The following is a 13,529-nucleotide window of genomic DNA, read 5'->3' on the forward strand; positions in this document are numbered from 1 at the left end:
CTAAATAAATTATTCAAAAGACTGGCTAAAACTAAATAAATTATTCAAAAGACTGGCTAAAACAACACTGAAGTCTACTCTGAAGTAGAGCACGCGTTGCTGTCCTATCTCCATATTCTAACTTCCTGTGTCTCCCCCCCCCCCCCCCCCCCCCGTAAATTATCACACTGTCAACGTCACACACGTGTAGATCTTGTAGATCTGCTACTTTTGAATTTGAATCCTGAAAAGTAACAGTTTTGGACATAATGAGGTTTCCACCCAACAGACAATGTATCATTTCACCACTGAAGTGACAGTTATTTTCATAATCCATTTAGGGCTGCAACTATCTATTCTATCTTCTAATCCATAACATTTTGGATTAACCCATTTTGACCTGAGATCAGATTCTAAAAATGTCTTCTACATCCTGACAGTTTTCTGAAAAAGCTATGTTTCTATGTCAGTTGTTCTTCGATTTTTCAAAAATAGCAGACCTACAAGCTCGTACGAGCTTGTAGGTCTGCTATTTTTCAATAGCTAAAGCATAACATAATGCTAACACCAAAAGGGGTTCCCGCCCAAAATGGGTTAATTGAATAAGGAGAAGTTAACGTTTATTTTGGTTAAACCTTTTATATCTTTTTAATATGCATGTCAACAATTTACAATTGTTACAATTTAGGCATTTAGCAGACACACTTAGTCCATAGCAATTTACAATAAGCAAGGACAACACAAAGTAATCCATCAAATGCATAGAAATTGAAATCTAGGATCATATCAACTAACTGATCTATTAGATCAATTAGTCTGATTAGCCCAATTGTAATTTTGTCAAACGGTGTTTTAATTACTTAAAAAATAAAAGAAAGATCTCATGCTTGTCTTCAATGTTATAACTTGTATACAGGTTTGGCTCCTCAGACATTGCAGCAGCATAGTAACATGATAAACAACAATTATGATAGGAAAGAAAACGGTGATCTTGGTACATAGACATTGATTTATTGAAGATTCTGACTTTCAAATGTACGTACATTTTTATTTCATTGTATTGCTGTGTTGTTGTATTGTGCCTTTTGCTTTGGCAATGTATGTTTTCTCATGCCAATAAAGCCAATTGAATTGACCGTTAGCTCCCAGAAGTTCAGTGACTTGTGATTTACAGTTGTCATCCTTTTTTCAGGGACAGCAAAGCCTTGAAAGACGAGAACCTGCCTCCAGTCATCTGTCAGGATGTGGAAAACTTCCAGTAAGTTTCTCTGCTCTCAGTTATAGAGCTCCAAAGTCTGACGTCACTTTCAGTAGAGGTCGTCAATCTCCAGGTTCATGTATTTGTTTATTTGCATTGAGATCCCCAAACGGCGATTTTAGGTCGCTTCATATAAGAACTGTGTTTGAAAAATAAACCGACCACCTCGGCGTTTCTGTCAGGGGAGTGGCTGTGCGTCGTTAATGATGTCCATTCATATTTGATACAGCCAGTTTCTAGAGAAAATGGAATTAATGTGACCGCAAAAGCCTTGAAACTACATATGAATGCAATGTCGCTGAGCATATACGTCACGCCCAGCTGTCAACATATTGCGTTCCTGAGATTCCTCGTTGACGTAAGCTCAGCTGGTGGTGACTCGACTCGTACTAAACACGATACATTATACATCAATAAAATAAAAATAAAAATAAACGTAATTAACGTTCAGTTTCTGTTGTGCGACGGGCTGCGGGCAGAAGCAGCCTACCCGGAAATGTAGTCTCTGGGTTGTTTGGCTCGTTTCTAACGCTTATTTTGTTACTCTTTGGGTAGCGACTGAAGCATCCACCTTCAGTCGATGCTTCATATCCATATGAGTGAAAAGGCCGGGGTGATCGGTTTATTTTTCAAACGCAGTTCTTATATGAGGCGATCTAAAATCCCCCTATGGAGAGTACAATGCTTATAAAAACATACAGGAACCTTTGAGCTCACTGCCCTCTACTGGTAGTAGAGGGCAGTGACGTCAGGACTTCGGTGCTCTATTCAATATATTTCTTTTTTTGCACCCTTTAACTTAACTGTAAATAAAGTCCTACTACCTACAAGGACAGGTTGCATAGGAAAGAACAACTGAAAGAAAATAAGTGGTCCTGCTGCACACTAGAGCTCTTCACAGGTCCAAGAAAATGGTCCCGAAAATAATCTGACATTTTACAGTTTCCGACCCGTTCCAAAAACATTTTCAAATGGGAAAACCAAACCCGAATGGATCTGTGACAATTTCGTCCAATTCCGACCTGTTCCGAGCTTTCTTTTAAATGCGGCACCACGCCCGACCGAGATCCGATTATTTCCGACAGTACGAGAGACCCGGCAGATCTAATCTGATTGTAGCCCAATTCAATGGAATTAATCGAATCGTAGCCCTCTGAATCGGAATCGAATCGTCACTGTCTACACTGGGTCGTCTTTTCCATAGGAAGTTTGTGAAGGAGCAAAAGCAGGTCCACGAGGACATCAGCAGGATGTCCTCTAAAGCCATGGGGAAGGTCCAGGACGACATCAAGAGCCTCAAACAGCTGCTGTCCGTCAGCGCCAGCGGGCTGCAGCGACAGGCGCTGGCCATCGACAAACTGAAGCTGGAGACGGCACAGGTGAACACACGCACACACACACGCACGCACGCACAGGTGCAGAGATGGGTCATACTGAAGATGGACAAACAGTGGCAAATGCGTGGTGCGCTGCAGGAGTGAAGCAATTTATTCATGATATCCTTGACGGAAAATACGCTAAATAGAATTGTGCGTTTAGTTTACATTTACATATACCGGTAGGTGCTATGAAACCTTGATTAAATATTAATGCTGGTGTTCATATCAAGCAATTTCAACATATCTTTCCGGGTTCTTATGACGTGCAATGACTTGAGTTAATATTGCATTTAGTTACTGTCTGATTGTACAAGCTACAGTAGTTGCAGGCAGCCCCAGTTGTGCCCCTGTTAACTTCTCTGCTCAGCGCACACGCCATTGGCTGTATCACATCATGTCTTCAGTTTATTTACTGTGTGTGTCAGTAGCTGTTAACGTGACGCTCATCCTCTACTTCTCCAGGAGTTGAAGAATGCCGACATCGCACTGCGGACGCAGAAGACCCCCCCTGGACTCCAGCATGAGAACACGGCTCCGTCAGAGTAAGGCCTGCTTCATGCTTGTCTGCACACCTGCTTTTGCAGGCATGTTACAAAAAGGGGCTACGGGAGAACCTGAGAACCTGATTTGGATAGGGACACATGATCTGATGCAGGACAATGTCACTATGACAGAAAGAGACAAGATGGGGTCTGTTCCCAGTGTTTATTTTGTCGACTAACACTAAGACGAAAAATGTTTGTCGACTTTTTTCACTGACGAAAACTAAATGGAAACTAAGCTACGATGACTAGAGCCAAGACTAAATGTATTGACAATCTTGTCAACAAATAAAAACTAGACTAAAATGTTAGGAAGGGACCAGTGGACAAGAGATCCAGTATAAGTAATTTTACACTTGGTTGCATGCTGAAAATAGTCGGCCCGTAGGCCCGTCAAAATACATTTTAGTCGACTACAATCTTATATTTAGTCGACTAAAACTAGACTAGCACTAAAACATTCCAGGTGACTAAAATGTGACTAAAACTAAATAAACTTTTCAAGAGACTCTGACTAACACTAAACTCAAACATTGCTGCCAAAAACAACTGTTCCAAACCAAATACTCTGTTGCCACACTCATTTATTCGCCCCATAAATCCCAGTGGAAGTGGGGCAATATGTTGTGAAATAAAAAGTCAGATTCTAAGAGTGGAATTAGGGGAAAAAGCATTATTTTTAGAGGGCGTTAGAGGCATGTAGAAGGGGTTGTGCGCCAGGTCCTACAAAGGCCAGAAAATCAAACTAGGCAACCAGGGGCTCGATGCGAATATCAGTGCTCTTCTATTGATGATTGACTCAGCACAGAGTAGCAGTATTACTTTTTTCAAACAATCAAAAAATAAGAAAGAACTGGTGTCCTTGATTATAAAATAACTCGAGAGAGAAATATTACCGGGGGCCAAGTAAGTCCCAAGCAGTGTCAATGACTGCCGTTTACAGACGTCAAATTCAGACCACATTTCTAGGACCCTAGTTGATGTCTTCATTTCGCAAAAGGTAGAATATCAATATAACACTAAATTACTGAATGCATTAAATGTTGTCTATATAAATAAGAACACAATTCCATGTTGGATGACTGTTTTATTTTACAAATAAAAAGTAATTTTTTACGATTTAAAAAAAATAGCAGACCAACAAGCTTGTAGCGTGCCGCTCGTAGCGCGCCACCGATCTGCTATTTTTCAATAGCTAAAGTATAACATAATGCTTAGTTAAAACACCAAAAGGGGTTCCTGTCCAGAATGGGTTAACCGTAGTGTGTGTGGTGGTGTGTGTGTGTGTGTGTGTGTGTGTGCAGTTATTTCCATTGCCTGGTGGAGCAGTTTGAGGTGCAACTGCAGCAGTACAGGCAGCAGATAGAAGAGCTGGAGAATCACCTGACGACACAGAGCAACGGCTCTCACATCACCCCACAGGGTAAGCACCAGGACACAGAGCACTGGCTGTCACATCACCCCACAGGGTAAGCACCAGGACACAGAGCACTGGCTGTCACATCACCCCACAGGGTAAGCACCAGAACACAGAGCACTGGCTGTCACATCACCCCACAGGGTAAGCACCAGGACACAGAGCATGCTGAAAATAGCAGGTCTACAAGCTCACACGATCTGCTATTTTCAGCAAGTGTAAAAACACTAATTACAACGGCATCAAGGCCCGCCCAAATACATTCCAGGTGACTAAAATGTGACTAAAACTAAATAAACTATTTAAGAGACTATGACTAAAACTAAAGTCTAAATTTGCTGCAAAAACGGTCGGTCGGGTAGGGAGTCGAGATCGTTACTTTTGATAGGTCATTCCACATTTTGGCGGCAGCATAATGCAAATTTCTCCATGTTTGAGCCAGATTTTGGGGGAATGGGGGCAGATGAGCCTTTGGCTTGGAAACTCCACTGATTGTTAACTTCTTCAGTTTGTCAATCCTGTGTGTTTTTTGTGTGTGTCTTCAGACCTGTCCATGGCCATGCAGAAGTTGTACCAGACATTTGTGGCCCAGGCTGCCCAGCTCCAGTCGGTCCATGAGAACGTCAAGGTAGGATTCTCCAACCTCCTCCTCCACTGTGAAGAAAGTTGTGAGCCTCTCGTGCCCTCCACCCAAATAATTGGCTAAACAGAGTTTAATGATAATGTATTGCACCATTTACCCATTAAAACCGGCAGAGCATCTGTGTCATTTTAGCTACATTATGTAGTAAATTTAAAAAAGATATTTTTGAAAAAACAAAAAAGGACCCGCACACTGTCAGAAATTTGCAAAAAATGTAACAACGTTAGCCGATGTACAAACTTTCAAGTCAGCGTGACTTTAATGACGTGGCAAATTAGGGACGCCAGGTTGAAACTGTTTCGATGCCTTCAAAAAAAACCTTTCTCCATCTCTTTCTCTCTCCTCCTGGGCAGATCCTGAAGCATCAGTACCTGGGCTACCGGCGCTCCTTCCTCGAGGACTCCACCGACGTGTTCGAGTCCAAGCGGGCGGCCACCAGGAAGTGGCAGAGCTCGTCGCGCGTCACCACGGGACCCGCGCCCTTCACCGGCGTGCCCAACGCTGCCGCGGTCGCCATGGCCGCCACGCTGACCCAGCAGCAGCAGCCGACCTCAGGTCTGACCGCCTTCAAGTTCTAGAAAAACCTTCAGACACTTCTGTTCTGACCCCTCCCCCCCCCTACCCACCCCCCCCTCACCACCACCCTACCCCACCTCTCACCTGAGAGATGATAGGAGGATACCTACCCAAACAAGGTGAAATGGCACGGAATTGCAATTCTGTGCATACACGCCTAGAAAACCACAAACTCTGTACATACGACACTGAAATCCTCCCCATAGATAGACGATGACGGAGGGGCGCCGTCTCTACCGAACTTTCGAGCATTGTGAAGTTCGGTAGAGCCGACTCAGCCCCATCCGAGTTGTAACCCGAGATGGACAGAATGGCAAAATTATGTCAAACCCAAACTCGCCCTCGGTCGCGGTCAAAACAGTAGTCGATGTAATATGTACGGACTTTGGGGTTTTCTAGGCGTGTACGTACGGAATGGCAATTCTGTGCTATTTAGCTGTGTTTCTGTCATATGGGGTTGGAGGATACAGAGAGGGAGGGAGAGCAGAGACGGGACAGGAAACGCGTTTTGGGGAGGATAGTCTCACGTAGCCACACGATCAAAACATCTCTACGTAGTGATGATGAGGTCTGACATCTACCTCAGAGTTATGGGGCGGTTCTTGAAATTAAAGTTTGAGAACCACTGAGTGTACAAAAGGCGCCACATCTGGTTCCATTTGTACACTAAAGAGTTACAGACCTGGCTGTAAAAGGTACCATTTGATACCCTCTCAAGGGACCCTACTTTAAGAACCATCATTATCTATATTGGGTGGAAACCGTTCTGAAATGAATAAAACACAGATGCAACGACTTTTAGGACCGTCCGTCCTTCATACTGGGAAGGTAACAGAATTCGTTTTCAAAGCAGTTCATTAGGTTTATTACCGCTGGTTTTCTCCGGCAGCCAAGGCCCATTCAATGAATTTACATTTCCCCAGACGTATCTCAAAGCAGAGACCTCTGATCGACTGGCTACGCGAGTCGAGTCGAGGGGGGGTGGGGGTGTAGCGGAATATTGATCAAAACAGCTGACAGCTGTGCCAAGTTGGTTTGTCTCTTATAGAGGAGAGTGTAGAGCAAAAGAGTACGTCAAAAGGAATCAAAGCCCTGTGCCATACCTTGCTACCTCATCTCTAAGCCTCTGATCCGAGGGTACAGGTACATGACTTAAGCATGTAATACCATACCTTACAGTGCCGTGAGTGCATCCATACGTAATGTATGTATGTTAGTTAGGCAGGCCTCTGTGGGCATCGGCATCCCCAAACCCTTTCCGTTGTCGGTGTGATGCTGTACCCCTCTTAAAGAATGTTGGCGATAACTGTCGCATACAGTGTTTAAGCAGCAGTGATTCAGACTGCGCTGTACGTCAGTGCCGCACGCCCAAAATGAGCAGATCTGTAAGCTACACATTGCATCGCATTGTGACCTTCTAGACGGGCTGCTTTCGGTGCGTGACCGAGGAAAAATTGGGCATTACCAACAATGTTGTCCCTCTCTGTCGCCTTATCTCTCTCTCTCTCTCTCTTTCTCACTCTCTGGAATGGGACCGGAGAGGCTGGCTAGCTGGTACAACAGGAGACTTGTTTTTTTTTAGTCTCCATTTTACTCTACTCTTTATATACAGTGTATATGTATGTAATATATATACACACAGACACAATTGAAAGATTTGTTGGGATGCACGCTCAGAATTAATATTTGAAACGTGTACATTAAAAGTGAAGGAAGGCCGTCGGGGGAATCAAAGAGGTTTGTTGAATCTTTAGATTTTTGCTGTGTGATTTAATTGGGTTTGCTGAATGTTCAGTCAGGAGGCTTGGATGTCTTTGTTTTTTAGAATGTTGGCTAGCTCTGTTTTAAATGCTGTGTCATGTGAAGATGTATTAAAATGTAGCTCTTAACTGTTCACAGTTTGCCTGGGGGGAGGGGGAGGCGGGGGGGGCACTTGCATAGGGATGCTCTGATTGACCATATTATGCCAAACTCGATTTTCAGTACAGGGCTGTTATCCCATTAAGACCCAAGACCAATTCTACAAATACCTTCTAAACAAGTACTTATTTAAAGATTTTAAAAAAATGTTCAAGAGTAGCAGATGTACAAGCCTGCAGCACTGCACAAGTTCACAGCAAAGTGACGTGCTGTGAGCTTGTACATCTGCTATGTTTGAGTAGCCAACTCTAAAAGGAACCCATTCAGGACAGTCAGGAACCCCTTTTGGTGTTTTAAGGACTATGTTATACTTTAGCTATTGAAAAATAGAAGATCTACAAGCTTAATGGTGAAAATGTGGTGCAAATCTTGGAATATATATTCTTTCAGAACGAACGTTTTTAACTCAAATCTTTGCTTCTGGGGCGTCCCTGGAACAACATATTTTCAGATGGGCATCCGGTGGCCAAATACATATAATATTTGGGGTCCTTGACATGAAATACTTTGAGAACCACTGATATAGAAACTGTTGCTTCAGGCTTTAGAAGACATTTTGTAGAATCTGGTCTCAGTCCTAAATGGGTTAACTACGTGAGCCCTGCATACCTCGTAGAATGCTGAATTGCAAAAAAAAAAGTGATCTACAAGGTCAGAACGCATCTCACTGCAATGTGTTCTGAGCTTGTAGATCTGCTTTTTTCCACTATTTTTTTAAAGAATGTTCTCTTAACCCATTCAGGCCTGACGTCGAAATTTAAAAAAAATTTTTTTCTAAATCATGACAATTTTCTGAAAGATTTTAGGCACATTAACGATTTTTCAAAAATAGCAGACCTACAAGCTTGTTGAGCTGCTATTTTTCAATAGCTAAATTATAACATAATGTTTAAAACACCAAAAGGGGTTCCCGCCCAGAATGGGTTAATAATGACATGGCCAAAAAGCCCAAAATGTGTATGCTGCTACAGATAGCCATCATGCACTGCATGCTGCTTAAAGGGGCATTCCACTCATTTTCAACATTTTACTATGTCATTAATTTGCCTTAGAGCTGATCATTAACATGGTGAATCACACCTTGATGAGGTCATCAAGATGACATCATCTCTAAGACAACAGCTCTAAGGTATATTAAAGGTGTAGTGAAATGAAAAATACGTTTTTCACACTTTTAGACCATCTCCGTGGTCATCATATGAGCATACCTAACAATGGATGCCAAAAAAATGGGAAAATTCTCATTTTTGTGTGTTTTTATATCAAAAGTCCATAAAAATATTTTTTGTATTACTTCCTGAAAACGAAAACGTGCTGCGTGATGACGTGTCGAGGCCCACATCGATAAAAGCCAATACAAATGAAGCTCACCCGTTTCCGTGCAGCACAGCTGCTATTGATTACAGAAATCCTCCGTTTTTATTCCCATTCCAGATAACATCCAGACAGTGTATTACTCGGTTTCAACTTAATCATCACGCTAAAATATGTATCTGAAAACATTATAGGGTAGAAATAAGCCACATGGTACAGCTGGCCGTCTATTTGATTTGTAAACAAACACACACCACGCTGCTGCGTATAGCATAGCAACAGTCCCTAGCTACCGTCCCATCGCCTGAAGGGATGCGACGCTCTGATTGGTTCAGAAACTTCATAGCGGTGTTTCAACTTGAGACCGTCTGAAACTTCAAAATAAAATGTCCACCATTTCCGTTTCACTACGCCTTTAATGACATAGTAAAATGTTGAAATGAGTGGAATGCCCATTTAGGCAAAAATAAAATAAGCTCCCTAGCTAATATTTGTGCTAGTCGCTTAATGCAGTCTCCCAAATACATTTCACAGAAGAAACACACACGCGTGACATCTTATTTAACAAATCTCTAATTCATAGATGGCCACCAGATTGATATAGGCAAGGTTTTCAATTTGTAGTAATTGTTCAATGGCATCTTGGCCGATTCTTTTCCATCAGAGCTGCCCTATCTAGATACTCATGCTGTAACAGAATTCACAACCTGTAAGTAGTTCGGGAAATACTTGATTAATAAACCTCAATACTCGACGATAAATTAATCTAGTATTACAAGTTAAATATTTCTTTTTATATATATATATATATATATATATATATATATATATATATATTGTATTCAATCGCATTGGTCTCCGTAGTATCGGTGACGGTGCCACATCTCTGAGGTGTTAACAATTGTTCTTGGGCCTTTTTTGTAGGCTTGGTTGTGTGGCCTTTGTAAAGTATGGCATTGTATCAGGGCACCCACATAATGTAGATTGAACATTGTATCAGGGCACCCACATAATGTAGATTGAACATTGTATCAGGGCACCCGCATAATGTAGATTGAACATTGTATCAGGGCACCCGCATAATGTAGATTGAACATTGTATCAGGGCACCCGCATAATGTAGATTGAACATTGTATCAGGGCAGCCACATAATGTAGATTGAACATTGTATCAGGGCACCCGCATAATGTAGATTGAACATTGTATCAGGGCACCCGCATAATGTAGATTGAACATTGTATCAGGGCACCCGCATAATGTAGATTGAACATTGTATCAGGGCACCCACATAATGTAGATTGAACATTGTATCAGGGCACCCGCATAATGTAGATTGAACATTGTATCAGGGCACCTGCATGATGTAGATTGAACATTGTATCAGGGCACCCGCATAATGTAGATTGAACATTGTATCAGGGCACCCGCATAATGTAGATTGAACATTGTATCGGGGCACCCGCATAATGTAGATTGAACATTGTATCGGGGCACCCGCATAATGTAGATTGAACATTGTATCGGGGCACCCACATAATGTAGATTGAACATTGTATCGGGGCACCCACATAATGTAGATTGAACATTGTATCGGGGCACCCACATAATGTAGATTGAACATTGTATCAGGGCACCCACATAATGTAGATTGAACATTGTATCAGGGCACCCACATAATGTAGATTGAACATTGTATCAGGGCACCCACATAATGTAGATTGAACATTGTATCAGGGCAGCCACATAATGTAGATTGAACGTTGTATCAGGGCAGCCACATAATGTAGATTTAACATTGTATCAGGGCAGCCACATAATGTAGATTGAACATTGTATCAGGGCACCCACATAATGTAGATTGAACATTGTATCGGGGCACCCACATAATGTAGATTGAACATTGTATCGGGGCACCCGCATAATGTAGATTGAACATTGTATCAGGGCACCCACATAATGTAGATTGAACATTGTATCAGGGCAGCCACATAATGTAGATTGAACATTGTATCAGGGCAGCCACATAATGTAGATTGAACATTGTATCAGGGCAGCCACATAATGTAGATTGAACATTGTATCAGTGCACCCACATAATGTAGATTGAACATTGTATCAGGGCAGCCACATAATGTAGATTGAACATTGTATCAGGGCACCCACATAATGTAGATTGAACATTGTATCGGGGCAGCCACATAATGTAGATTGAACATTGTATCAGGGCAGCCACATAATGTAGATTGAACATTGTATCAGGGCACCCACATAATGTAGATTGAACATTGTATCAGGGCACCCACACAAAGTAAGACTCAATGTATTCCCCTTCGCACGACTCTTGACGAGTGCTGTAATTGATTTATTTTCGTTCTTTGTTAAAATAAGTATTACGATGGCTCTATATTCAAATAGAACTAATGGCTACACTATAATATTTATAAATCCAAATGTAGACCTCTTTTAACTTTTAAACAAAAAAACCCAAATACATCACTTACAGCACCAGGTCCAGTTGAATGTGCTGCATTTCTGTCGTGACGTAGTGTGAATTGGCCTTAGGCTACTACGTGTATTATTGCAATTGTGGAGGAGTTGTGTGTGTCACTCACTGCTGAAGTTGAATAAATTAGTAAGTTGTAGATATCATTCCTTCGTAACAATGAATGGCGGCATCCGTAGTTGCCGTGGAATCTTTAAAGCAATATTTAAATGTAAGACAACAGGGTTTTAGTACTTTTAACACGGCAAATTACAGAAACCCAGTCTCAGCTTTATGCATGCCTAACTAGTAACTACTATTATGTATATCTGCCTACACTTGTATCACCGCGGTATGTCACTCAATATAGCCTCTCACCAACTACACTATAGACTTAGACTGTTACCACAAATGCCAACAAATTGTTAACAATTAGTGGAACTTGTATTTATTATGTGAACTTAATAACATTCTTGCATCCTAGAATGTGTTTTTTTTTAGGCACATGCAAGAGCTTTGGTTTAATTATTCTATCCTATATTTATTTGATGTGCCAAATGTGTGCTTAAACACTCTTTAGTATTTGGTCTGGTCGTTTTGACAAATGGACTAAACTTAATCACGCGAATGATTGTCATAGTCTTGTCTTTAGTATTTTGTGTCAATTGGTCCTTTTTAATGGCATAGTGGGTAGAATGGCACAGCACTAGCCATGCCGTTTTGGAGTGTAGATACAGATGAATAGTAATGTGAGCCTTAGTTGTTGTCATGGTGCGAAATTCAAATGTTGCCACTGGGATGGACTGTGCAGTCAGACACAGCTCTGGTTCTCTTCCTCAGATTGACATGGACTAGGTTTTAGGGATGCACCCATAACGGAAATGCAGGGCCGATACCCGATACTGATAATTTAGTTTTTGTTGTTCAAAACGCATACATCTTCTTTATATAATAATTATAACCTAATGGATCTAATCTGAATCTGCAGCTTGGTAGGCTGTATATAACCAACACACCAACATAGTCAGCTTGGTAGGCTGTATATAACCAACACACCAACATAGTCAGCTTGTTAGGCTGTATATAACCAACATAGTCAGCTTGGTAGGCTGTATATAACCAACACACCAACATAGTCAGCTTGGTAGGCTGTATATAACCAACACACCAACATAGTCAGCTTGGTAGGCTGTACATAACCAACACACCACCATAGTCAGCTTTGTGGGCTGTATATAACCAACATAGTCAGCTTGGTAGGCTGTAGATAACCAACACTTCATAGCACAAAATTGATGTGTCATAATGACAGATACATATCGGCCACTGCCATTGGTGAATGTGGGCTTAATTTGCAGATATGCCGATGGCAGTCAAGGAGGAAAGTATTTACTGATGTGACTGATACATCGGTGTATCCTCCCTATTGTATTAGTAGTATTGAGTTTTTGCAGTGTATTAGTCTTAATTTAACTAGAGCCCAACCAATAATTGTTGGGTCCAATGCCAATCCAGATTTTAGAGAATGTTAGACCACTGTTTTGGCCAATATATTTTGTATAAAGGAAAAACTTATATTTTATCAAATATTTTATTTGAAAACTCAAAAAACTTTGTATTTATATTCAACCTCAGAACTTGACTTTAAATATACAATGAACAAACAAGTAAATATAAAATACACGTAAACGTGCATTTTATTGAAAAGCTTAAGCCCTACACAAAGTGTTAACTACAAGCTTGTACAGTAGGTCTGCTGAAACATTCGGTTGGGCTCTAGTTTTAACAGCTCTGTTTAATTATAAATTACTTTTCAGGGCTTAAACAAGTGTGTATAATGTAAAATAAACAAATAAATAAGTCGAAATTTATGTAACAAAAATGTGATTAACAAAATATTTGACAATACAACCTTTATGGGTAAAGTGTAAAACTTAGCTTGAAAACTTACCTCAATTACTGTCACTCTGCTGTCCTGGATCAGTGGTTCTCAAACGTGTTCATGTCCAGGACCCCCA

General features: G+C 41.2%; 2 protein-coding genes across 4 annotated transcripts in view; both read left to right on the top strand.

Annotated features, from left to right (window-relative positions):
- Nucleotides 1-13,529, top strand: part of mtmr6 (myotubularin related protein 6) — a 122,224-nt gene that overhangs the window by 32,511 nt on the left and 76,184 nt on the right. The gene's annotated exons all lie outside the window — the stretch shown is intronic.
- nup58 (nucleoporin 58) overlaps nucleotides 1-13,529 on the top strand; it is a 30,271-nt gene that overhangs the window by 5,875 nt on the left and 10,867 nt on the right. For all 3 annotated transcript variants that reach the window (XM_079489415.1, XM_079489414.1, XM_079489416.1), the window contains exons 6-11: nucleotides 1,172-1,237; nucleotides 2,442-2,616; nucleotides 3,079-3,158; nucleotides 4,463-4,581; nucleotides 5,121-5,203; nucleotides 5,572-5,773. In XM_079489415.1, coding sequence (XP_079345541.1) covers nucleotides 1,172-1,237; nucleotides 2,442-2,616; nucleotides 3,079-3,158; nucleotides 4,463-4,581; nucleotides 5,121-5,203; nucleotides 5,572-5,773 — 725 coding nt within the window. The remainder of the gene's footprint in view (nucleotides 1-1,171; nucleotides 1,238-2,441; nucleotides 2,617-3,078; nucleotides 3,159-4,462; nucleotides 4,582-5,120; nucleotides 5,204-5,571; nucleotides 5,774-13,529) is intronic.

This window comes from Electrona antarctica, assembly GCF_951216825.1.
Source record: "Electrona antarctica genome assembly, chromosome: 20".
In the NCBI taxonomy this organism is placed as follows: domain Eukaryota; kingdom Metazoa; phylum Chordata; class Actinopteri; order Myctophiformes; family Myctophidae; genus Electrona; species Electrona antarctica.